The 27,579-nt window shown below is 38.9% G+C and overlaps 1 protein-coding gene across 4 annotated transcripts; it reads right to left on the reverse strand.

Annotated features, from left to right (window-relative positions):
• Positions 1–272: 272 nt before the first annotated feature.
• Positions 273–27,242, reverse strand: LOC143849685 (centromere protein O). Of its 4 annotated transcripts, none has more exons than XM_077358826.1 (15): positions 27,088–27,242; positions 26,895–26,987; positions 25,826–25,870; positions 25,367–25,415; positions 25,207–25,255; positions 24,919–24,989; positions 24,027–24,085; positions 23,555–23,650; positions 18,297–18,354; positions 12,788–12,924; positions 12,587–12,643; positions 8,563–8,661; positions 5,796–5,893; positions 675–877; positions 273–577 (listed from the first exon to the last, which is right to left on the reverse strand). In XM_077358826.1, exons 2-15 carry the CDS (start codon positions 26,970–26,972, stop codon positions 474–476), a joined length of 1,203 nt encoding a protein of 400 aa, XP_077214941.1. In that variant the 5' UTR covers positions 26,973–26,987; positions 27,088–27,242; the 3' UTR covers positions 273–473. The 4 variants fall into 4 exon arrangements, with proteins under 4 accessions (XP_077214941.1, XP_077214940.1, XP_077214942.1 ...); XM_077358825.1 differs by having other exon boundaries at positions 25,826–25,873; XM_077358827.1 differs by lacking the exon at positions 23,555–23,650 and having other exon boundaries at positions 25,826–25,873.
• Between the last annotated feature and the right edge of the window lie 337 nt (positions 27,243–27,579).

Consider the following 27,579-nt stretch of genomic DNA (forward strand, 5'->3'; position numbering starts at 1 on the left):
TTTCCTTGAGAAAATCAGTTCTACTATTCTTCTTGTCTCTGCTTACGCCGTTGGGAAACATAGCTCCAAAGAAGGCCTGCATGAGGCCTAATTGAGTGGGGCCAGATAGCAATGGGCGGAACTTTTATTTGAAGATCAAATCAACAGAGCTAATCACTTCCATCTGGCACATGTGGGTCCAAAATTGGCTTTTAGGACACAGCCTAAAAGCCATCTACTTCTTACCAGCACACATATGCAGAGGATGATCATGTATTTTGTACAGTTTCACAGAGATACAGATTATGTGCTCACATAAATTAGAGAACTTGATTTCATACAACTACAACTTGATATCAGTAGAAAATTTTCCAAGGTTTTTTTTTTAAATGTTGGGAGAGAGGTAAAGGCGGGTGGGAAAAGGAGTTCTCACTAAATTCCTGATTTTCTTTAAGCAATCAGAGCTCCAAGGAAAAAACAGTGCATGTAACTATCTACAATGGAGCTATTCCAGGACTCTTTTCACCTTTATTCTTCTCTAGATGTGGAAATATCTGTTGAAGGGCTTGCGGCAAATTCAATATGATTTCTGTACAAGCTGAAAAGGAAAAGGAATATAAGAAATGGAAAAATATGGAGTGGGAGAAATAGAATATACTGACTATTAAAAGACAGGAAATTAGAGCTAGTAATACCTTGTGGCAAGCTCAGAGTTCTTAAGGCATCCTCAGCATATGAAAGAGGAGTTGGAATTGACTGAGCTATTGTTTCCCCACTTCCTTTTCCGATTGCTGCTGTTGCTCTTCTCTTGGAAGAATGCAAGGGCCATGCTAAGACTCTGATTCGAGTCGGTAGAACTGTAACAAGATCTGTGTATCTAAGACTGACAGTCACCTTGCTGCACACACAATAAATAAATAAACAACATAAATAAATAAATAAACCACTCTGCTTTGGAATTCTATTACCAAAATATCAAGTTTTTTTTTATAAATACAACAATTATTATTGAGAACAACACTGAATCTCTTTCCAAGTTCATTATTAGAATTCGGGAATTTGGAAGGAGAGGTGCAGTAGAAGGATGGAAAACAATTATTGTAATGTAACTCGCATTAGATGCAACGTCGTGCATTAGTTACACCTTTTGGTTATAAGAGTCCAAACCAATTAAAAGATGTATCTTCTTGGAAAACTTGGCTCTAACATATCTAGGAATAGAGGAAAGCATCATTCCTAATTAAAAAAATCATGAAGGTGGTCTGGTGCAAGCCGCCTATTAATTGGTATAAACTAAATTTAGAAGGGGCGTATAAAGAAAATCCTGGTTTGGCTGGGGGGAGGCATTGTTAGAGATTAACTTGGCAGGGTTTTTTTTTTAATGGTAATATAGAATGAGGTGAGAGGCTCGAATTATCTTGGCACGGTTGTTTTTGCTTTTGCTCATTTCTATGGTATATCTTCGAATATGGTAGTTGAAACAAGAGTCTTATTAGATGGGCTGAGATATTGTAAAACCTCAGGCCTTAACAACCAAGTCCTGGTTAACCTCATTAAAAGCAACAATAAGCATCCATGGACTATATATTATTTTCAAAGATATATTCTCTCATTTCTAGTATGAACTGCTTCATATATCACAAGTTTAGAGAAGGTAATTGTGCTGCAGATTCGTTGGCTAATCATGCCTGTTCTACAAAACTTAATGAACCTTTTTGGAACTGGGTGGATCTCCCAAGAGACACGAGAGGAGCTATTAGATGTGATAAGCTCGGTATTCCCAATGATAGAGTTAGATAACTATTTTATATTGTGGTGTGGTTTCCTTAGTGTTTTGTATGGGTTTTAGAGGCAAGGTGGCATGCCCTCCTCTTATACTTCTCTATTTCTATCGCTAAAATTTCAGGTGCCACCCTTGGTTCCTAGATAAATTCTGGGTTAAAAAAAGGGTTACAAGTGCACATCTGGGATAAAGAATCCGCCAGATTATTGGTGCTTCTAAGAACAAGCAAAAAGGATATAGCTCTATCTACTCTCTAATCCCATCAATATACTTAATCTGCATGGACCATCTCTAGTCCCTGTTGCACCATCGTAAAGAATTTGAAGAGTCAGCCAAAATACCAAGTCATACAGCTTTTTTGCTTTTTCCTTTCCAGTGATAAACGGAAACTTCATTGAAAAGAATGGCTAGGTACTGCAAAAAGACCTGGCCCCTAAAAACAAAAATAAAAATAAAAGAACAGCACTAAAAGCACAGCACAACAATGTAAAATATTTCGTGGTGTAACATTTTGGTATAGGCCAACTAGCCATGACACAATGGAAGAAAACTGCAGCAATAAACATTCCAAGGAACAAAATTACAAAACTAATACAACCTTTAGGGAAAAACTGTAAAATCTAAATAAGTAGTTCATTTTGGCTTTAGAATCTGGAGGTTTAGTTGGATACGGTTAAAAAATATGGTAGACACCAAATTTTACCATTATGCTTTCGAGTAGGCGCTATAACCTCCTTATCATACAAACATCCAACATCTACAACTAGCTGATTTAACAATACAGCAGAAGATAATCCAGTTTTTAAAACTATTAGTCAGCTAAAACTGGGCTAATTAGGCTATGACTCACTTAACACACTGGACCTGATAGTTTGGCTGCAACTGGTCAAAACTAAACCCAATTAAGTTTTTTCTCTCTATTTTTTTAATATTTGAGTTGACTCAGACAAATCGAACTGCCGGATCACCTGAAGAACGAGTTGTGGAACAAGTTCAAGTTTTAGGGCCTCTTCGGATAAGAGGCATGCACCAAAGTATAATGCTCTTAGAAAGCGATAAAATCTAAAATAGGAATTCCATTTACTATTAGTGTCTCCCTCAGTTCCTTCCTTTGGCAAGGTATAGGTCGTTGCAGACCTTCGTTTATGCCAAAATGATGGAGATATCCTACCATAGAAGTCGAGGATCTCCATAATGATGTCTGCTAACAAGACTTAAATAGTGAAGGATTCCCTCAACTGCTTCGAGATGAGGAATCCTAGGAGCATGCATGTACTGACTCACTACACTAACCGCACAGGCAATATCAGAGAGAGAGAGAGAGAGAGAGAGAGAGAGAGAGAGAGAGAGAGAGAGAGAGAGGGAGAGGGGTTTCAGAAGACAACAAACCAACCTTAGATACATATCAATATCAGACAAGGGAGGCCCATCAAAGTCACTTAGCTAGTGACCTGGATCAACAAGTGTCTCTGCTGGCCGAGATTCAAATTTCCCAATAACCCTAAGTAAGTCCAATGCATATTTTCTCTGAGAAATAAAAATATCCTTCTTGTACATTGCCACTTCAATTCCAAGAAAGTACTTGAATTCACCCAGATCGTTGATCTCATACTCATCCGCTAAAAAGGTCTGACAAATGTCTGAGAAAATAAAAATCTATCCCAACCCTAGCTACTCCATCACTAGCCAACAGGTCCACCTCACTATTTCCCAATTGTTTCACATGCTGGTAGGAAATGGGCGAACTCTCTACTATTGTTTGGATCTTTGTTGAATCAGTGAGCAAACCTCAATGGATGGGAGTGGCTTCCCTTCAACAACCTCATTGCATTGAGGGAATCAATGTAATGATATTAGTATCTATGGTCAAAGATATCAGTATCTATGGCTCTAATATCTTGGACTAGGGGTGTCAATTTTGGCTCGGGCTCGGAAGCTCGCTCGAGCTCGGCTCGAAAAAAGCTCGGCTCGAGCTCGGCTCGAATCCTTAACGAGCCGAGCCGAGCCGGCTTGCTAGGCTCGTTAAACTTAACGAGCCGAGCCCGATTTAGGCCAGGCTCGGCTCGTTAAGGCTCGTATAAAAAAATATAGTAACTTTTTTCCGTATTCGGTCAGTAGGAAAAGAATAGTAATAAATATAATTTAAATATAATACAAGAGGAAACATTTGGAAACAGCTGTATGCATAATCATGACTTTTTTCCGTAATTGTCATAACTTACAAACTTTTGTTCGTATTTTTTCGGTAATTGTCATAACTTTTGAACTCTTATTCGTAATTTTTCATTTAAAACTTTACACCCGTTAGCTATTTTACTTTTTTCCGTAATTATTACCTTTTTTCTTTTTGCTAGCGACCTTTGCGAGACATTTTTTCTTTTTAAAATAACCCAACCAGTTTTTTCTTTTTGCTAGCGACCTTTGCGAGACACCTTTTTCTTTTTAAAATAACCCAACCAGCCAAACTCGATAAGGCTCGCGAGCCTAGCCGAGCCTGACCGAGCCGAGCCGAGCCGAGCCTGGTTCGAGCCCGAGCCTAACCTTTTAGCTTAACGAGCCGAGCCGAGCCTGGCCAAGCTCGGCACGGCTCGGCTCGTTTACACCCCTATCTTGGACTATTGCTCTCACCTCCGCCTCACTAGAGTCTGTCTACCCGATGAGTCCTGAGAAGGTCCAACTCGTCAACCCATGCTCATCTCTAAGCACGCCTCTTATTCCTGTTGGCCCTGAATTGCCCATATGCTAGATCCATCAAAGTTGAATTTCATCTTGCCCGTGACAGGCGGTTCCAACTCAAGGCATGGACAAATCACATGTTCACTATTGTTGTAGATCAATCTCCAAGAATGTAATAGGTCATGGGCTGATGTGAACCTTAAGCTAGGGAGGATTTTTACCCATGCAATGGTTAGGGCTATTATCTTTTTTAATACAAATTGTAACCTTTTTACAAAGCCCTTAAACAGCCATGCATTCTTTCTATTGAAAAAACCGAAATAGCGGCCAAGATAACCACATTCCAAATATTTTCCCCTCTTTCGCCAAGGAGCAACGGACTGGCACTCAGTATGCACTCGAGAACTTCAACCCTGGATTAATAGACATGTAGACTTCGTCTTGTAAATTACCATGTAAAATGGCATTTTTTATATCTAGTTGATTAAGCTCCCAAGACAGATTTGCAACAAGAGACAAAATGAATCAAACGGAATTCTTCCCTGGGAGGTGAAGTAGAGACTTTAATTAAAGTATCCGAAAAGGCATCTGATTTATGAGATATATTGCAGTCAACAACCATCCTCGAGCAGCCCCAAGAACGTGACAGTTCTTCCTTTCTCCTAAGCCATTTTGTCGAAGTGTGCACTGACATGTGCTCTGAGAAATAGCACCATACGCCTCCAATATTTCTATAACTCCCCTTCAAAATATTTGCAAGCATTTTAAGAACGTAAAAATTTAATTTTCTCTTCGAACTGAGTGAGAACCATTTGCTGAAACTTCACAATAATTCGAGGTACTTCATCCCCTATCCTTATAAAGTAAAACCATGTGGTACGATGCGAGTATAATCATCAATATACGCAATGAAATACTGATACCCATCTACAGAGACAATAGGAGGGACCCCACACATCAGAATGTATAACATCGAATGAATGCAAACCTCTATTCATACTTGTAAGACAAGATGATCGACAATGTTTAGCCAATTGACAAATTTCACACTAGAGAAATAGAAGACAAAGATTTAAATAAGTCTAGAAACAGAACACTAAAGTTCAAAAGAAACATGCGCCAACCTAACATGTCAACCTAATTTGGGAAACAATCTCATTTTTACTACTATTCTGAAAAGCAGTTGGATAGTGGGTAAGGAAAAATGGTACGCTGCAACCGAGACTCTTGGTAAGAATATTGACGGACAAAGGGTTAGCCAGATAGATAGATAGTGTATGTCCATTTCAAAAACCAAAAAAAAAAGTAAAAAACAGAGAGTGTATGTCAGTAGTACAAGTGAAGTACAGGAACATACCAATCAGAATCATCTAGTACAAATTCAACCCGATCGTATGAAATGCTATGGTAAAGCTCCCCAATCTGGTTCCCAAACAACTCCTGAATAAGACGAACCTATGGCACACAAGAAAAGGAATGCAATATATTACCGAGAAAAAGCTTTATCATCATTTACAATAGTGTATGCACTGAAGATGATAATGCCACGTGACAAGAGAAATTAAAAGCTCGCTCACAATTAGTTATGATGATAAATGACGACGCAATAGGCATAGAGGAAAATAAGGCAAACAAAAGCACATGTTTTCATAAATGAATCTAGATTTCAAATAAAGTAATACAAATTATCACCATGACTGTCTTTAAACAAATTTTTCCCTTTTCAAGGGAACAGTCCAAAATGAATGCAGGTCATTGTGGTAACAAATTACAAAATAGCAACGGTGGAATTGAATCAATAGATTTTTTATTTTTATTTTTGATCGGTAAGCTGGGGTTAGGCGGACCCCTACCAGTATATTAATTAAAGAAAGATATTACAATGAAAGAAACAAGACCACTCCCTAATCCTGAGAACAATGACTAAGGGAGTGGGAAACAACAAAGATAATAATACCCTTGATAACAAAACAAGAAAGGGAATAGAGAAAACATGTGAAATCATGTGAAATCTAGAGCCGGTCCTCATGATTAAGGCACTAATGATCCAAGGCGTCTTTCATCTTCTGGCTAAAATACCTTGGTCTCTGGCTCTTCCTCAGCTTCTGAACCTTAGAAGATTTAGTTTTCCTTTGATGGAGGGTTTCTTTTTTCTTTAGATAGGGGTGTTCTTCTTCATCAGCTTCCATTTCCGACTCTTCTTTGGAGGACTACTCTGTTTCAGGCCTAATTGCCTCCTCCTTTCTATGACAAGGTTCACTTTGTTCCTTCTCAGGCCTCGAATCGGCTGGGACTGACAAACCACCAGAGACATCATGATTATCCGTGATGGGCCATGGTTGGGGATGTAGTAAGAGAAGGGTCTTGGGCCGGACTGGAGTAGAGGGGGTTTTCTTTGGGAGGTTGGATCTCTGAGGATTGAGAGCTGGGGGGGTTTTCTTTTCTTCTTGGGAAGGTGCAACCGAACTATTTCCTGCTTCCTGGCTTCCCAAATTCTTTTTGGGGATCCATTCTTGCTTCTTCTTCCCTTGAGGAATCGGCCTTTGGGCAGTTTGGGCACATCTGTCTGAATTGTGGCTGAATTCTTTGCAATGTTGGCAGGCTCTTGGCCTCCAATCATATTCTACAGCTTGGGTCTCTAAGCCAGTAGGGGTTTGGATGTGGATTATGTCTGGTAGGGAGTCCTCTGCAGAGATTTCAACACATACACGGGCGTATGTGAGTCTTGTGCATTCTGCAGTTTGAGTGTCCATGTAGAGAGGCTGTCCTACCAGGCTTGCTAACTTTCCAAGACCAGTTGGTGTCCAAAATTTTAGATGGAGAGCTGGGAATTTTATCCATAAGGGTATGGAGGTTAGCTTCAGCTTTTCCAATGCACAATCCGGAGTCCATTTTTGAAGAATCAGAGTTCTGCCTCCATAAGTGGTAGGGGTTTCCAAGACTTTTCTGCAGTCTTCTTCATTAGAAAATTTGAACAAGAAAAAACTATTCGGAAGGGCAACAATGTGGAAGTCTCCCTTAGGATTCCATTTCCTGGATAAATGGGTTTTTAGAGCTAGGTAATAAGGTCTTCGACCCAGAAAATAACCTAGAAGGCAATATTCCCACATATTCTTAACCTTATCGAAGTCTTCTTCTCCAAACAGAGCTCTCTGAGGTCCTTCTTCCGGGGAGATTGGGGAGAAGAAGTGGATTTTGGTGTCAACAGCATCTTTTGGGTTTGAGGCAAAGAGATCAGCCCATTTCCCATTTGAGGGGAGGGAAGGCCAAGAGTTTGCTTGAGTAGGGGCGACAGAGGGAGGGATTGAGCTTTGAGTTCTCTGGGCGGGAGATTTTGATGTATGAAGAGGCGTTTTTTTTTAGCTATGGGGAGCGGGCAATGGTCCCGAGGAGGAGGGCGAGTCTTGGTTTGGATGGGCGAATTGGCTTGGTGGACTGAGTTGACTCAGTGAGTGAGACTCAGGCGGTTGAAGATGGGGTTGGATGAATTCATCTAGGGTTGGGTTTCTTGGTGGCCTGAAAGCGATCTCTAGGTTAGGATCCGGTGTTTTGAAGGGATTGGGAGGAGATTTAACAGCCGGAGCTGATTTCTGGGCTGGGTTTGGCTTATTTGGGGGAGACACTAATGATCTACCAGGAAGGATTTTGTGAAGTCGAGTCCCCTTTTTATAGTGAGTTGAGGGATCAAAATCAATGCTTTCAGCATCAAGGAATAAACCAGCTTTCAATGCCTCAAGGTTTATGGAGATGGATTTTCTATTATCGACAGAGCAGAGGTCTTTGGGAGAAGATTCCACAATGTCGTGTGAGGACCAATACTCTTTTTCGAGGTCTTTTACCTCTGGAGGGATTGCTGGGATGGCAGCTACAGGATCAAAAGAACTTTTCTCCGGCTGGTTCTGCCTCAGCCGTGATGATTCGTTTTCTTTAAGGGTTTGCAAGGCCGGAATTTTTCCTGGATCGGGTGGTTCCTCTCTCGATCTTTGCAATGAGTGAGAGTATTTGCGGGGATCCGGAGGATCCATGGTATCTTGACCCCTACAGATCTTGGGCATTCAAACAAATATGCTACCGGAAAGTATGCTGCTAGTTCTGCCGGAAAAAAGAAACAGGGGTTTGCGTACCTTTGTGATACAGAGGCTTCTCCTTGTACATGTGTTCAAGCTGTTCTTTGGCTTCAGGAAAACTGCTGGAGCACCATTGTTGTAGTGTAAAGATGTTGTCTGTGTGGTTTTCCGGAGGTTGAAGACGATGGAGGAGCCGGAGGTTGAAGACTAAATCAATAGATATTGGCAACAGCTAGCTGGTCCCTTGTCTTCCACATTTGAAAACCAGCTACATTGGTCTTGATGGATTTAGTTGTGCTGGGAAAAATCTCAATGCTCATTACCCAGGGTTTCATACGTGGAAGCCAGTGACCAGCGACCGATCGGCACAAAGTTCAATAATAAAAGAATGTAAGGAAAATTTATTACAAGAACAGAAATTTAGAACATTGTGGTTATTCCGTAATCACTTCCAGGAAAATTCAAATAAAAAAGAATAAATATTATAGCAGTATGAGACAGTTGGAATTTATTAACCTTTGCTTATTTCCTTAAGTTTCCATATTTTATTTTATGATGCTTAAGAAACAGATACGATTTTACAGACAGTTTATCTGGAAAAAGGGTTTCCTGGTAACTATGGTGCAAACAAAAGATAAAGATTGCATCAACAAATTCCTTTAGCGCGAAGATTCACTGAATCCAAATCCTTCAGAAAGACAGATGGAGTAAGTTAAAAAAGCACCAAAATTGTGAAGCAAATTGCGAAACAGGGAGAAGCTTACGTTGAATGGTAGGAACAACATAAACATCAGGAATAGTAAATGAACTTAACGAAGAGGAAATCAAGGCCAAACCTGAAACCTTCCTGTCTGATAGGTAAAGATGACATATAACCCATGACTATACAAAAAGGATCAAAGTAAGGAACAAACAAAGACAAGATATATGAATCATCGGACACATGGTGTGTATCACAGTATCTAGCACCCAAGAAGCTTCAGAGGGAGTCAAAACAGAGAAGGATCTCCCATCCGGTGAGTGAAAGCCCACACAGAGTTTTGTTTGTACTGTGCATTAAAGAGGTGGTAGCAGTCCATGGGTATGTGGTTCCTCCAACTACAAATTAGGCAATCTAAATCATACTCAGGTGTACAATAAAACGACGTGAAACATGGAACACAAGGATATGATGAGCCCTGATACTAATAGGTATTCGTGGAAGAATGTTGTAGACACTTGGCCATACTGCTGATTTTGATAGTGCCCATATTGTGGCCAAGGTTTTAAATCTCGGTTTCGGTTTCGGTCATCAGTGAAACCGAAACGTTTCGGTTTCGGTACGAAATTTCGGACGAAATCTTGTAAAAATTTCACCAAAATTTCCGAGGTTTCACCGAAATTTCCGAAATTTGGGGTGAAATTTTGTACTTCACCGAAACGTTTCGGCGAAGTTTGGTACTTTTCCAACTCGATGTGGATTTCGTTTCGTTTTCCAACGAAGCCGAAATTTAAAACCATGATTGGGGATGTACCAGTTCTACTGATTGATGTAGTAGCCTTGACCACTAATACATCCACGGACCCTACCACAACAATGGCATAGTGTCTCAAATGAGTCTGCCTGGACGATCGACTATGGAAGCTATCTTCTTGATTAGGCGGTTAATGGAGAGATTTAGAGAAAATATAAAAGACCCTCATATGGTTTTCATTGATTTGAAGAAAGCGTATGATAGGATTCCCAGGAGTGTTAAATGGTGCGTCCTTGAAAGGAAAAAAGTGCCTACTAAATATGTTGATGTGATTAAGGATATGTATGATGGAGCAGTAACTAGTGTCAGAACTACGGATGGCACATCTAGTGAGTTTCCAATAAAGACCTTCATATGCTTTTCATTGATTTGGAGAAAGCGTATGATAGGGTTCCCAGGAGTGTTATGTGGTACGTCCTTGAAAAGAAAAAAGTGCCTACTAAATATGTTGATGTGATTAAGGATATGTACGATGGAGCAGTAACTAGTGTCAGAATTACGGATGGCACATCTAGTGAGTTTCCAATTACAATAGGACTGCACCAAGGATCAGCTCTAAGCCCTTATCTTTTTACGTTAGTTATGGATGAACTTACGGAGGGTATCCACGATGAGGTGTAGTGGTGCATGTTATTTGCAGATGGCATAGTATTAATTGAAGAAACCAAAGCAGGAGTTAATGCTCAGTTAGAGTTATGGAGAACTACTTTGGAATCCAAAGGTTTTAGACTAAGTAGGACTAAGATAGAGTACATGGAGTGCAACTTTAGTAATGTAAGGAGGCGGGGCGAGGATGTGATAAATATGACTGGACAGGAGGTAACAAAGAGGGATATCTTACGCTCATGGTTCAATCCTACGTAAGGAAGGAGAGATTGAAGAGGATGTTAACCACAGAATAAGAGCAGCTCGGTTGAAGTGGAAGCATGCTTCAGGAGTTCTATGCGACTGTAAAATACCTACCAAGTTGAAGGGAAAGTTTTATAAGACAGTTGTGAGGCCAGCCATGATGTACGGCTCAGAATGTTGGGCCACCAAGAAGCAGCATGTGCATAAGATGAGTGTAGCGTAGATGCGAATGCTTAGATGGATGTACGGCCACACAAGGTTAGATAGAATTAAAAATGAAGACATCCGTAAAAAGGTGGGGGTGGCACCAATTGAGGAGAAGATGAGAGAGCACCATTTAAGATGGTTTGGGCATATCCAACGTAGGCCGTTGGATGCTCCTGTGAGAAGATGTGACTCGTGCCAAGTTGATGGAGTAAAAAGAGTGCAGACCGAAAACAACTTGGGTAGAAACAGTGAGGAAAGACTTGATGGTTAGGAACATAACAGAGAACATGACCTTGGATAGGAGATTGGAGATAAATCGGTAGTAAGCAGATTTTGCCGAAACCGCTTAGCAAACTCACCTGCTCGATAGAAGAAATCAACGATTTTTTATAAGAGATCTCGAAACCGAGATCCTCTAATACATGATAAGAAGCTTGGGCAACTCGCGCATCAGATATAATCATATCATCACCTAGGATCGCATACTTCCTAAATTTGCATTCGGGTGTAACTTGCTCTGCACAATACCACACCAAGGTATGGTGTGATAAAGAAAATAGAGGCCAAGACGAGTAATAGCCAAGCGGTTGTCCTGCTAGAATGGAAGAAAATGATCCATGTAGATGAACCCAAATAGTATCAAGATTAGACTTAGTCCATTTGAGCCAGGTAGATTCTTTCACCTTCTTCGTCAAAATTTTCTAAAGGATTCATTAGCCGGCCCCAACTAGTTTGGGACAAAGGCTTAGTTGAGTTGAGTTGAGTTGAGGGTGGGATTAAGTTAAAATGGTTTAAATTACTATTATCCCGGTGAAGTCCCCAGAGTAATTATGAAATAGTTTTCCTTAACCTTTCATTGCTATCCCAATAAGGTTAATCTGTTATTGATGAATAATTCTGCGCAAATGGAAGAAAGGCAAAAATTCAGAAGGCTCTGGATTGCAGGACAGAGAAAATGGGTAAAGAAGAGAACATGTATGCCAATCTTAATTTGAACAGGGATATGCACAGAGATATTGACCTTGAATAGGGATTTGGATTTGGATCTGCATCAAGATCTAGACCGGAATTTTGAATTGTGTGAATTAGTGGAAGAGTTTGTCTTTCTTTCGAACAATTAACATTTTGTTAAGAAGACAACAACAAAAAAAACCTCAACTTAGAGAAGAGAATCTAAAGCTGATATGACTCTGTACCAAATGAGAAGCAAGGCAACTCGGCCATTCGGTCAAGCAAGAGCTTCCCTTCCACTACCAGGGAGATACAATAGCCTCTACAAACAAACAAATAGACATAGGCTGGACAAACAAACAAATAGACATAGTGGGTAACCATATAAAGAAACTGAATTTGATAGTAATGCATGCTCGTATTCAAGCCATGTAACATTCTTTGAACCAAAAACAAAATATAAATTAAAAAGAAGGATGTGAGAAGAGAAAAAAAAATGCAGCTGAATGTAAACATTAAGATAGTTCATCCCCGAATAATAGTACATACTAACAATATACCTGCTCCCGTCTATCACAATAAGCCTGCAAAATGTCTCCAATGTAATCTATGAATTTCTGAAAAAAAAAACAGCACAAAATTAGTTGAATGAATTTTAAATAATATCTAAAATTCAGTAATGTGGTAATAGTCTTGCACGCCATCAAGTATAAAAGAGAAACAAAACCAGTAAATGCAATAGATAGATGCAATAGGCCTACCATTGCATTGGAAGAGAGAAAATCATTTTCTGCTTCCCGTATTGGCAGAAAAAAAGGAACTGTGTGTTCAATGACACTCATCTTTTCAAGAAATGATCTACTTTCGAGGACACAATGGTATATATCACAAGGATCCCCTGTACAAACATGGATTGGTCAAGGTCTCTAGTTACTCCAAAGATGGATCATCCTCAATAAAGAATACATATCAACATTCACAAAGAATAAGCAAACCAAAGGACTAATAGTTGTCCTTGCATTAAAATCGATCATGGTAATAAATGACATAAATAGGAAAAAGGGAACAGAACCAGTACCTTGAAGTTACCATTCAAAAAAAACACAACCTTGAAGATAGAGCAGTGACACCGTCAAGAAGAATTCATACTGCTTTCCTTTTTCTTAGTAAAATCCAAATGTATCATAAGAAAATATTTAAGACACCTGGCTCAGATGCCAAGATCATTACCCTCACCCCTAGCAACGTTTATGGCATTCTTGGGTACATTCTACTGAGGATGAAATCAAACGTTGGGTTTTTGGTATACCAATTGAAAGTGCCCCTGGTCTTGATGGCTTTGATGGCACCTTCCTCACTTCCTGCGGGAAGGTTATTAAAAATGATGTGGAGACAGGTGTTAAGGGGTTCTTTTCTAGACACTGCCCACCTAAATCCTGGTCTCACACGTCAGCCTTTGTCACTATCATTCCCAAGGAGCAGCGACCTAGAAGTTTGTCTAATTACCGCTCAATAAGTCCACAATTTTAGGTATAAAATTATGTATAACTTACTAACCATCCCGCTACTATTCTTCAAAAATTATTTATCGAGAATAAAGTGCCTTCATCATAGGCCGAATGATCATAGATAGCATTTCCAATGTTGTGCAGTGTCTTGTACTCCAGCAGTGATACAACACTTTGACAAACTAATATGTGCGACGCATACGCAGGTTGAGATGTGCAGCTAGCTCACTGGGGGTGCCTTTGGATTCTATAATGTTTGGGTGGAATTAGACATGAAGGTCTTAATTGACATGATTGTTTCTAACAAGTATCCTTGTTGGTCAATTCAATATTATTGGCAAGAGCTTCAGTCTCTTGTCCTTGATTTGAAGCCTAAAATAACACATAAGTTCAGAGAGGGTAACCAGGTTGCGGATCACCTTGCTAACTACTATGGTTGTACGTATAAGAAAAATAGTGTGTTTTGAATTGAAGAGATCTTCCTACATTGGCTAAAGGCGTTGTGAGATGTGATTTCTTGGGAATTCCCAACATTCGTAACACTTGAGATTTTTGGGTATTTATTGGTTTTTTATCCTGAGGTAAGGTGGTATGTCCCCTTGTGTACTTTTGTGACTCCTCGGGCATTCCAATTATTCGTAACAATTAAGTTTTTTTATATTAGTTTTTTGGATTTGGAGGTAATGGTATGTCCCCCTCTATGTACTCTTTTATCGTATTTAATAAAATTTAAGGTGCCTGCCTGGGTTCTTAGATAAATTCCGGGTTAAAAAAATTTGTAATTTGTCCATCATCTCCATATGAACCGATGTTTTTATTGGCTGTTTCAGCAATAATAAGATTACATATTTATCCTCCAGAGGTACACCTAGTCTGAAAGATATTAGATGGCTAAGATGAGGTGATAATAGTATTGTTCGAATCAATAAATACTCTTCACATTGATCTCAGGTAAGAGAATAATCTCATCTACAAACCTTACCTATAGAAACTTCTACATGCAATTTATCATGGAATTCAGGCATTCGAATTTTTTTTCCGACTCCTGATTTTGTTCTTGCTCTCCAACAAATCACTATAATTTCGTCCTTGATCTCAAACATCTCAATTTTGACATTGAATTTCATATGCCGGAGCTTATGGACGGGGATTGAATTTCATATGCCGGAGCTTACGGAAGGGGTTTGATCAGATGTTAGTGCATCCTCCATCTTTAAACTCCTCGTCAGCATCATCTTCGTTCCCCAGTTTCCTTCCACATGGTGATACATAACTGATGTGAGTCAACCTAGCCTTTGCGGCACCCTTTGGAGAATTTGTTACTATTGATCTAGTCTTCATGAGTTCATGTGGATCAAGTAGCCTTCCAGTGCCACCGTGAATCCTCAAACAATCTCCTGAAATGAACTAGTTCTAATAGCAATTTGATGCAAGTAAACTATTAGAAATATACAAAGAGTAGAAAATTTGCTAGTGAATTCAACAATTGCACAAACAATAGAATAGATCTTCACAAATATTGTTAGAGAGAGATAAAACAACAATACATTTGATCAAAACACGATTCAAGTAGGGAAAACCCTAAACTCTAAAAGAGAAAACTCATAACTATTCATGAACCTCTTGAAAAGCACATCAAAATTTCATGTGCGGTGCATTAAACAGCTTACAACCCTAGCTTAATTTTAACCATGTGTAGAATTTGTCAACCCATAGATCAACATTAATAAATCCTAGTTTCATTTTAGGGCAGCTATAAAAAACTGTCTTACATGTTTTTTTTTTTTTGAATGATAAATGTCCTACATGTTGCTCTCCTAAAAACATTATTCACATTCTCTTTACACTAGGCCCCCCAAAGGCACATAAAATTTTCCCAAAAAATAACTAAAACTCTATCATAAATTATAATAAATAAGTTTGTCAATCTTCGCTTAATTCTAACCATTTGTGTAGAATTTGTCAACCTTAATTTTCCATTCTTGAAAGGTATAGATCAACCTTAATAAACCAGAGTTTCTGTTTTAGAGCAGCTATAAAAAAAAGTGTCTTACATGTTGCTCTCCTAAAAGCATTCGTCACTTCCTCTTTACACAAGGCCCACCAAAGCCACTTACAATTTGTCCCAAAATATAACTACAAATCACCATAAATTATAATAAATTCGTAAATCTTCCTGACGAATGAAGCTCTGAGGGCCAAGGCTGACGTTTGGAACCTTGAATGATGTTATGGTCACCCTTGTGCCACTTCTTATTGTTCTTCCCTCTTCTTCTCACAAATCTTCTTTGCTAAATTATGGGCTTGTTCATTAGCTATAATTCCGTTGTATTGCAATCCATTTGTTTTGGTCATTCCTACCATCTCTTTTATTTGGAAATTTTTATTGGTCCATGCAACAACTAACAATGAGTTGTATGAACCTATGGAAAAATAAATAAATATAGGAGACCGTGAAAATGACCAAATCTAGTGTGTGACACTACCAGCTTCCAAAGTCTTGAAACAAAGGAAAAAAGATAATAAAAAGAGGGTGAAAATGACCAAAGATAGTATGTGGCAATACCAGGTTAGAAAATATAATACATTTACAGCAGCTATTTATCATAATGCTATGTTTGGTTGCTCAAAGGTGGCTAGGAGCTTAGGAGAAAAAGAAGTCAAAGGGAAGTATACAAGCATGGAAGATGGGGAGAAGAATAGCTGAAGAGTGGTAAATAGTGTTTGGTTGCGCGGCAATCCTCAAGAAGCTTAGTGAAAGAAGTAGGTGTCATTAGCAAAATAGAGGGCGGAAGAGAGAGAAGGAAGACAGAGAGAGAGAGAGAGGAGAATAGGACAAAAATCTTCTCCTCTTCTTCCACCCAAATTTCACCAAAATGGTGAAAGATGGGGAGAATATTAGAGGGAACATTGCCGCTACGTAGGCGCCACATATGAAAAAAGGCAATGATGATGTCTAGAAGACGTCTGGGAGTCAAAGGGAGTTTCAATGCAAAATGGCAACCAAACATGGGCCGGGAAGATGTGTTGAAGATCAGCAGCGTTTCACGCGATGTAGGCGCCACACATGGAAAAAGGCAATGATGATATCTAGAAGATGTCTGGGAGTCAAAGGGAGTTTCAATGCAAAATGGCAACCAAACATGGGCCGGGAAGATGTGTAGAAGATCAACGGCGTTTGAAACGCTGCTAATCTTCCCATCTTTGGGAACCAAACACAACATAATGTAAAAATTTAGCTTTGCGGCACAGAGTGGCTAACATAGTTTGATTCTCGTTGGGCATCTCTCACCGTGTTACTTCTTCGGCCTTTTTGGTGGCTGATCTTCTATATATGTTCATTTTTTGTATCAAAATATGTATTTCACTTGTTCAGAATAAATAAATATAGACCATTGATGTTCCCACTACCATGTTTTGATAATGAGACAAACTTGCCTTGTCTTTTATTATTTAACCACCTATCAAAAGCTATTGCAATTCCAAAAAAGCTCTCAGAAACCAATTAAAAAGGAAAAGAGAAGGTGAGTTTGTCTCATTATCAAAACATGGTAGTGCAAATATGACTAGCCTAAATATATATAAATATGTTCTAATGTAATAATTGGCTGTTTGTATTAACATAATTATTTGTAGGATTGTGGGATCCACATTGATGTCAAAATGCAATCAAGTTCAAGTTCTAAACCACAACAGTTTATAATAATCTGAAATTTTCCACTCTCGGGTTATTTAACTAGAAGTTACATGTAAATTCTTTCCACCATAGTTTCCATTGCGGGAGGTGAAAGCGGGAAGCGAAGGCTCTCGGGAAGGCGGGAAGGCGTAAAGGGAAGTGATGGGAAAAGTGAAGGGAAGCATAAAGTGAAGCGCCAAATAATTGAAGAACCATAGCAAGATAGCAATTCTAAATTCCAATAAATGCAAGTAAATAGTCAGGCTTCAAGCATGCTTTATCATTTTACTGGCGGCAGAAAATAATGAAAATATCTGCAAAAAGCTGCATGAAATGAGAAAATTAAAAAAAAAATTACATAAGAATTGCACATTGATGACCAAATTAGTCAAGAGAATACATGCAGAAGCAACTAGCACAGTAGATACACGTCATAATAGCATATCAAGGAAGCATTACTCATTAAAGAACTTGCAGTCATTGACGACCAAATTAGTCATTCAGATATTTTGACTTTTGAGTATGAATCAGACAATTGATCACATAAACTCAGACCAGAGCAAAAAAACATATGGATGTTTTGATCAATGAATGTTTTGATCAAAAATTAGACAAGAGCAAACAACTAGTGGGATTTTTAGAAACACAATAGCTGTAGGAAAATGAGAAAAAGAGCAATCCACATTGAGAAAACGAGCATCCTGCCTTTTCAAAAACGCGCTTCCCATGGTGGGGAAACGTGCTTCCCATGTTGGGGAAACGTGTTTCCCGTATTGGAGGGAAAGCACTTCCCACACTTCAAAAATGTGCTTCCCCAATTTGCGAAAAGCGAGGCATTTCCCACTTCCAAAATGTGCTTTTCCCCACCTTCTAGGGGTGTTTCCGGTAACTTTGCTCTCAACCATTTTAAATCATCCTTTGGTTCCTTTACAATCAGATCTACTATTTTATTTATTCAAACAAGTGAAAAATCGTGATTCGTCTAAATAACTGAGTCGACTTGGTTTAATCAAGGTCTTCAAATTGAATAGGCCAAATCATAGTCCAGTTTGCAAACCATAGTTAGAATATTGCTTCAATCATTACCAGCAAAAGACGTCTCATATTGTATGCCAATCCTTGCTCCTTCCAAACAACAAATTACCTGCCCAAAAGACAAATAAGCTGGAAATTTCAATTAGATGGGTTTAATCAAAATGCAATAATGACATAAACAGATTCATATAAAACACAAACTAGCACATGTGATATTTGATTTTTTTTCCCAATCATTAAGATTTCCAAAAACTATACCACCACCCAGAAAGTACTATTAGAATCAGAGTAGCATTTGAAACATCAAGATGTTGCCTCTAGCACAAGTTATAAGCCTTTTGATTAATTAAAACGAAACTTTATATAAAAACTGCAAAGAGGATTATAATGCAGGTTTAAAGTGGGCAAAGCCAAAAGCAAATACTCCCATTCCATCAAAGGGTTACAATATACTCTTTGAGAGTTTTACCATCCAGATAGTTTGCCTCTTGACAGAAATGAAAGATCAATCCATTTTAAAATGTTATGCAGATGTATTAGATGTATTGTATTCTGGCATTATACAGGACCCTAACATAAGGAAAATTTAATTTTCAGATTTCCTCTAAAGGGTATTTGGGTAAATCTATTCATATATGGGCATTGATATATAGGGGTGCAACTCGGGTCGGGCGGGTCGGGTTTTCCAAAACCCGACCCTACCCGAGAATTATCTCGGGCCGGGTTGGGTCGGGTCTAATTTTTTACAGGAAAACCCGAGATTCCTAAACCCAACCTTACCCAAGATAGTTTCTCAGGTCGGGTCGGGTATGGTTTTCATTTTTTACCATAGGATAGTGACTAATTTTAAAGCTTGTAGAAAATAAACAAATCTTAACACCAAAAATTTCTAAATTTATGTCATCAAGTGTATAACTTTAAGGACACTATATTTTCACATTACAGACATGATCACCTCAATCAAAACAATTGTATCAATATATTTGAAAATAATTTTCCATGTGATTCAAGAGATATTTAAGAAAGTCACAGCACACCCATATGAGTCGGGTTGAGTTTCGGGTTTCGGGTTTTTTTTCTTTAAACCCAGCCCTACCCAAGATTGAGTCGGGTTTTCCAATTTAAAACCCGACCCTACGCAAGACCCATGATTTCTAAACCTGACCCATGTTATTTTTGGGTCGGGTTGGGTAAAACCCGACCCAAGTTGCAACCCTATTGATATATAAGTCACATGTTAGGGTTATGGTTTTGAGTTTTTCTTTGTGTTTCTTGGCGAAGAGGAAGAAGAGAGTTTGTAACCCTAGAGCAGAATAGTGAAAATATCACCCCATGGACATAGGCACTGCCGAACCACATAAATCCTATGTTTCTTGTGTGATTTTGGTCTTATAAAGTTTCTTGACTTTTTTGCTGCACATCGTGTTCGATCCATATTTGAGAAGGTATTTCTCAGTTTTATCTACAAATTGGTATCGAAGATACCAAGTTTTGGGCAATTGCAGCAATGACGAGCGCCAAGTCCGAGATGAAGAAGTTCAATGGGGCAGGCGACTTCAGTTTGTGTCAAACAAGAGCGAGAGATCTCTTGGTTCGGCAAGGTCTCGTGAAGGCTTTGTTAGGCAAAGACAAGAAACCGGAAAAGATGAACAACGAAGATTGGGAAGAGTTGGATATGAAGGTGGTTAGTGTGATCCGTCTACGTTTGGCGGATTGTAAACGATGAAGAGACTGCAATCGGGATTTGGTGCAAACTCAAGAGTCAAGCGTCTCTAAAGGGAGAAATCGCTAACCAACAAGTTGTTTCTCAAGAAGCAACTATATGCTCTTCGAATTGAAGAAAACGCCAGTCTGTTGGGGCATCTCAATACTTTCAACACGATGGTCTAGGAGTTGTTGAACGTTGGAGGCAAGTTGGAAGAGGAGGATAACGCCCTACTTCTCTTGGCATCCCTTCATGGATCTTACGACCACATAGTTACCATCATTCTTTTTGGAAAGGATACCTTGGTCACAACAGAGGTAACATCGGCCCTCCTTGCAAGCGAAAAGCTAAAGAAGAATATTGGGGAAGAACCCAAGGTAGATGGGCTTGTGGTGAATACCAACAATAGGTCATGGCGTGGTCGATCTTGTGATAGGAAACCAGAAGAGAGTAAATATCGATCAAAATCAAGAGGAAGCATGGTTGAATGCTATTGGTGCCATAACAAGGGCAAATCAAAAGAGACCGCAAGAAGCGCCAGCAAGATTTGGAAGAGAAGAAACAAAGCACTTCAAATCAAGCCAGTGTTGCAGTGGAAAGTTCTAGCGAAGCTGAAGTGTATGTTTTATCGGTTTCTTCGGATGAGGGCTATTTTCAAAATGCATGGATTCTTGATTCAAAATGTTGTTGTCATATGTGCCCGAACAAGGACTGGTTTGATATGTACAAGCCATACAATGGGGGAACATTTTTCGTGAGAAATGATGTTGCCTGTCGAGCTATTGGGATAGGCACGATGAAAATCAAGATGCATGATGGAGTTGGAGTTAGAGTTAAGACGCGTTCTATCTGAGGTAAGACACGATGAAAATCAAGATGCATTCTATCCGAGGTAAGACACGTTCCAGAATTAAAGAAGAATTTAATCTCTTGGGGCATTGGATAGTAGAGGCTACCTGCACAGCGCAGCAAGAGTTAAGAAAATTGTGAAAGGAGCGCTAGTTGTAATGAAGGGGAAGAAATTTGAAAATATGTACAAGCTACTCGGGAATACTGTGACAGATGGAGCTGCGCCAGTTGAGGCTAGCGAGATGATTCACAATTATGGCATATGCGCCCAAGGTGAGGATTGATGGAATTTCATAAGCGAAAATTGCTTCAGGGAGTTCGCAATTGCAAATTGGATTTTTGCAAATACTGTGTATACGGAAAGCAGTGCAGAGTGTGGTTCAGGACAGCGATGCACAACACTGACGGTACACTTGATGGTGTTTACCCAGACGTTTGGAGGCCATAGCCGGTGAGATTACAAGGTGGAATGGAGTACTTTAACACCTTCATTGATGACCATTCGAGGAAAGTATGGGTGTATTTCATGAGAAGAAAGTCTGAAGTTTTCTCCAAATTCAAGTATTGGTTGGTAGAAGTTGAGAATCAGACAGGAAGGAGATTGAAATGTCTAAGGTTCAGGACAGCGATGCACGGCACTGAAGGTACACTTGATTATGTTTACCCAGTAATTCGGGGGCCATCGCCAGTGAGATTACAAGGCGGAATTGAGTACTTTATCACCTTCATTGATGACCATTCGAGGAAGGTATGGGTGTATTTCACGAGAAGAAAGTCTGAAGTTTTCTCCAAATTCAAGTATTGGTTGGCAGAAGTTGAGAATCAGACAGGAAGGAGATTGAAATGTCTACGGACTGACAATGGCATGGAATACAAGAATGGTGATTTCTTGACCTTCTATAAAGATCGAGGAATCAAGCGTCACTTCACTAATCCAGGTACCCCAAAACAAAATGGAGTAGCTGAAAAATGAACATGACCCTTCTTGAGAGAGACAGGGCTATGAGGCTCGATGCGAATCTGTCAAAGAAATTTTGGACGGACGCAGTGGACATGGCATGCTATGTGATAAATAGATCTCCATCGACAGCAATTGACTTCAAACTTCCAGAAGAGGTGTGGACAAGAAAGACAGTTGATTTCTCTATCCCAGCTTATGTGCATATTCAGAGTGCACAAAGGAGCAAGCAAGACACTAAGTCTAAGAAGTGTATTTCTCGGGTTCGAGAAAGGGATGAAAGGTTATAAGCTATGGGATCCTACTACGAAAAAGATAGTGGTTAGCCGGGATGTGATCTTTTCAATGAGACTAGTACGGTAAAAAAATAGTGGGTCAGTAGAAGAGTCACATAAGATAGATGTGGATGAAAAACATGATGTAGCACAATTTGATATGGATGATTCAGGATTATCTGATAATGGAACGACATGATACAGATAGAATCATCCGGTAGTCATAATGAGCAACAAAAAGAGCCACGAAGCATAGCAATGTCAAAGCCAAAGCATAATAAAAAGCAACCAATTAAGTGTGGTTTTGATGACTTTATTTCATTTGCTTTATTTACTTCGAGCAGAGAACCTCAGTATTTTTCAGGCTGCTATGAGTGGCGGGGAAAGCCACAAGTGGGTTTTGGCTCTGACGGATGAGATGGAATCACTCCATCAAAATTAAACTTGGGATCTTGTGAAGCTTTCTAGGGGAAAGAAGGCAATTGGCTGCAAGTGGATCTACAGAAAGAGGGAGGCATCTTCTGATATAGGTGGAGAAAGGTACAAGGCTCGTCTAGTTGCAGAGGGGCATACCTAGAAAGAGGGCGTGGATTACAAGGAGACATTCTTACCTTTGGTGAAACTCACCTCAATCCGCGTGTTGTTGAGTCTGATCACAAGGCATGGGCATAATCTAGAACTAGACCAGATGGATGTTAAAACAAAGTTCCTTCATGGTGACTTAGAGGAACAAATTTACATAAAGCAGCTAGGGGGATTTGTTGAAAAGGGCAAAGAGGATGATGTGTGTCTACTGAAGCGGTCTCTCTACAGGTTGAAGCAATCATCTAGGCAGTGGTATCCGTGATTCGATTCATTCACGACAAGGAATGAGTATATATGTAGTAGCTTTGATTGATGTGTTTATTACCCTGTTATTGATGATAAGTCATTCATATGTCTGCTACTATATGTTGACAATATGCTAGTTGTTGCTAACACCAGGCAGGAAGTTGATGGGCTAAGGTTCTAGGCGCTGCTAAGAAGATCCTTGGGAAGGAAATTAGACGGGACAAGAAAAAGGGAGTATTTTGGCTATCACAAGCCAAGTATACCGAACAGATGTTGCAGAAGTTCAACATGGAAAATGCAAAACCGATTAGCACTCCTTTGGCGGGCCATTTCAAAGTGGGTAAGCACTTATGCCCGTCCACTGATGAGGAATGGGCAAGCAAGTCTAATCTCCCTTATGCTATTTGTCTCATGTATGTGATGGTCTGTACGAGATCAGATATGGCTCATGCAGTGAGCGTAGTGAGTAGATACATGGCGAAATGAAATGGATTCTCAAGTAAAATTTCTCAAAAATGTATTCTATGAGAATTCTTTTCTAAGTGAAGTTTGTTGAGTTATGTTAAGCATGCATACAATACAAAACTTGATTGCCTGTGGAGAATCCTTTTTCCTTCAGTAGTATGAATCGTGTGGAAGGATATGATTAAGGGATAGATGCTGGAAGAAACGTTCTTCAAATGAGTAATACCTTTGTTCCAACTTTATACGTAATTTTTCCATGAAAGTGAGGATCCGGTATGCTTTCATTACCCAGCATTGCCTTTCTATCAGCTTCCATGTGAACCTATATGAGGAATTAAGACCAGCTCATCAGCAATTAATGTAACCCGTAATTAATGTAACCAAGACACGGATATGAATGTGTACCCCAAAAACTGATATCACGTACGGATTGAACATTACTAGCCAAGTATAAATAGTCAAGATTGTTAGAGTATAAAAGATTAAATAACGCCTTCTCCAATAGCTTAACATTTTGGAGTAACTGGTTGTTTCACAAAGATGATGAAGGAAAAGACATTTCATCTCAACATCTAGTAATACTAAGATGCCTTGAATAACCATCTCAATCATCACATTACGGGAACAAACAATACAAATGGCCTATAAACGGAATAAAAAAAAACTTATCTAGTTTACAGGACCAAAAAGATCAATACCCGTTCCCTAATTGTGGCTAATAGCCCATCATTCCATTGTTCACCATCTAAACATATCTCTGCAAAATGAGTAATTATTCATTTAGGAATGCACCAAACAAGTATAACAAGGCAAACCATGGTTCAGTGTGAGTAAATTCTATGAAAAACGCACCCAGAAACAGTGAGCCGTAGTAAACTGTATCATATACCCATGCAACAAGTGACAAAATTCCATACAGACTAACTTGGAAGAATATGGAGTTTCATAAAACAATCATGAACCTAAATATATGCCAGAGATAAAAGAGTTGATTTCTTCTATATAATGCATGAGTATAATTTTCATATTGTGTGAGGGGTCATCATTCATACTTTTAAAACAGGGGTAAGCATAAAAGTGAGAGGAGACAGATACAGGGCTCCAACAAAAGGAATAGTAGTTATCCATTCTTATGTCCTAATCTTGCGCAAACCCTAAGCCTCACTTCCATAGATTCCAATTGCCCTCTTGCATAGATCCCCCGTGTGACAACTCTAATCCCCTTCTACACATACCCTAACCCCTTCCAACTCCCTAATCTGCAAAACCCCAGTCTGTTCCAGACCTCAATCCAGTCATTGAAGATAAGTGAAATCAAAAATAGAAAAACAGAAACAGTCAGAAAATAAGTGAAATCAAAAATAGAAAAAAAAAATTGGATTTCTAGTAAAAATATGGAAATTTCATAAATCTAATTTCTAAAATAAATTAGATGCATGAATAGAATGAGATCAAAACCACAAAACTAGAGGCAGGTCAAGCTGCAAATTTAGAAATGCCAAATAATTTCCCCAAAAAGCATATCAGACATAGGAATAAGAAACAACAGCAAATAATAAAATCCATAAAAGCACTGCACGTAAAAGCTACCTTCAGTCTGAGCAGCTCGTGCATCATCAAATTCTTTTCGTAGACGCTCAAAAACCAACTTGTCGGAATCCCTAACAGCAAACATAGAAACTTCTGGATCAAAGAGAAAGGAATGTAACTAAATACAAATAAGTACCGAAAAAGACCACATGAAGGCAGCCTCACAAAGGAAAGGAAGTTTACTATACATTGAAGAAAATAGCCCTATGGTACAGCTCAAGCACTTAAATTTGAAAACACTAATTGCATCAAAGAAAAACTCCTAGCAGTCCCACAAAAAGAAAGTACCTTGTAAGACGTTCAGTCAGCTCTTCATGCCTTTTAATAATATTTGACACTGCAAGGGATACAGAAGCTCAAGGCTCAAAAGAAAAAAAAAACAGTGAAATGAGTATGTCCTAACTCAACTTAAACCAAACTGATGGGCAAAGAGATGATCTGAGATTACATCTTGCTCGGGTAGTCTCCAACCGTAAATCTTCCTCTTGAATAAAGTTCTACAGAACAGCAAGATATATGATCACACAATCTCCCCTGATAATTACATCTAATAATTGCAAATGGAGTGCTACCGATAAATAAACGGACTTCCTTTTGGATAATCTTCATTTTGTATAAACTTTACGGTTCAGAATAGTCCGCACACATATCAAAAGTAGCATGTTCATATGCATGGGGAAGTAGAGTGGTAATAAAAGAACCATTTATCTAAACATAAGTGTAATGATAAAGAATGCTCAAAGATTTTCGAATTTAATTAGAATGACCACCAGCTACAGTAAGCAACATAACTAAACCCAAACATTTAACCAGTTAAACAATCCAAATTTCTCCCTAAAACAAACTAAGACTGCAACCCAATGTAACAGCAGAATTTATCAAGAAATAAGAGGCTATAATTGCATACCACTTCTCCTGTTAGTGCGTATACCCGTCCCTTAAGTTGTTCCAGCTGCTGGAGTGTTTAGACACTTATAAATATTAGTAGCAGATGATCACAAATTAGCAACATTAGGAGACAATAATACAGAAACACAAGCAGTTTATTCTATAAGCATCAAGATTATGATAATAGAACATATACAGACACAAATAAAAGTGATCAATCCTCTATTTATTCTTCTATAAGAACTAATATAGGCAGTATTCATGCATTTCCCACATTGGAAAAAAAAAATCATATCAAAAAACATAAAAATCAACGCATTGAAAACCATAAGCTCTTGCTTAGGTGTCCATGCATCAAATTACCTCACACAATTATGAGTGTAGGAGCTAAAGAATTTTTTAAGTTATTACATGTTCCCATGTTTGGAATGATGCAGCATTGACTTGTTAGTCTCATTCAATGCGGACTAAACTAGGGTTTTCAGTGTCAGACTTTCAGGCAGTCAGTTGGACTTGCTTGAGAGTTTACAAGAGTTCTTAAGAGTTATTAGTCATGGGATCAGCAGAAATAAATTTGCAAAACAATTTTTCAGAACAGCAAAAATGGAAAGTGGCCATCAATTAAAGATATTTAGAAGATCAAGAACAAAATAATACACATATATGGTGTCAAATGAGTGCAAGACTGTAATCATGAGGAAACATTGTTCCCCAAAATCAATGTCCACAAGAATCACTTACCAAGATATATTTTACCTTAAGCTTTCTAACCAAATATTAGGTATCTAACCAATATGTTCAAAACCCTAGGACTGGTACTAAATATTAGGTATCTAACCAATATGTTCAAAACCCTAGGCCCTTAAACCACTGAGGATCGCAACAGGTAATTACATTCACATCAATTGGTAATCAAGGCAACACTATCCTATAATAACTGGAAGCCACACAATTCAAATCGAAATTAATTGCAGCAAAATCGATCCAGTGTACGAAGAAAATCGAATTCAAGCAAAACCGTGATAAGCTTAAAATAATTTCTAACAGTATGAATATGAAATGAAGAATTGGATGAATGATTTATGAACCTTGTGAGCAGTGTCCCCTGTAACCACCTTTCTTCGCCCGATTTTCCGCCTCATTGATTCTTCCATGTCGCTCTCCATCTCGAATCTAGGGCTCTATACAAAAATACATAATTTGGGATTTTTTTATGAAGCCTTTAAAAAAATATATAATATTAGATCATCTGAGAAACGTGGAAAGGGATGAGGTTCTTGCCTGCCTATGGCGAGCGACTCTCTTTGAAGATGAAGATGAAGACGAAGACGAAGACGTGCGAATTATAGAGGAATTCGCGCGTTGGTTCAGAGCTAGAGTGGCGAAAACTATTAAAACCCGCCTACGCGACGTAATTTATTTTTAAAGGGAATTTTACGAAGGGAGATGATATTTTCACCCCCCTTCATTACGTGCACGCCTCCCTTATAGCCTGATTTGACGTGAAAAGTGGGAAACTTTATGTCAAATCACGTTAACAGTGGGTGTGCAAGTGCTGCATGGGGGTGAAAATATCATCACCCTTTTACCAATTAGTCATTATTTAGTCCCTCTCTTTTAGAATAAAAGGAGCGTAGGCTGTTTTTGGGGAAAAAACGGGTCTAATCAACGGTCATTTCAGTCCCGTTTTTATTTCCCAAACGGAATCCCGTTTTCAAAGTGTTTTCGAAAAAGCTTTAGAAGTTAGTGATATTGGCACTACCATGTTTTGAT

Source organism: Tasmannia lanceolata, unplaced genomic scaffold (assembly GCF_043159265.1).
Source record: "Tasmannia lanceolata isolate RefF3 unplaced genomic scaffold, GAP_Taslan_0.1 ptg000018l, whole genome shotgun sequence".
Lineage (NCBI taxonomy): Eukaryota > Viridiplantae > Streptophyta > Magnoliopsida > Canellales > Winteraceae > Tasmannia > Tasmannia lanceolata.

Bases quoted from the DNA above. Each gene is read 5' to 3' on its own strand.
- LOC143849685 (XM_077358825.1), bottom strand. From the start codon at position 26,972: ATGGAGAGCGACATGGAAGAATCAATGAGGCGGAAAATCGGGCGAAGA. The intron at 25,874-26,894 runs GTTCATAAATCA...TAAACACTCCAG, and splicing joins CAGGGGACACTGCTCACAAG to CAGCTGGAACAACTTAAGGG. The intron at 8,662-12,586 runs GTATATTGTTAG...AAAACCACACAG, and splicing joins ATTGTGATAGACGGGAGCAG to ACAACATCTTTACACTACAA.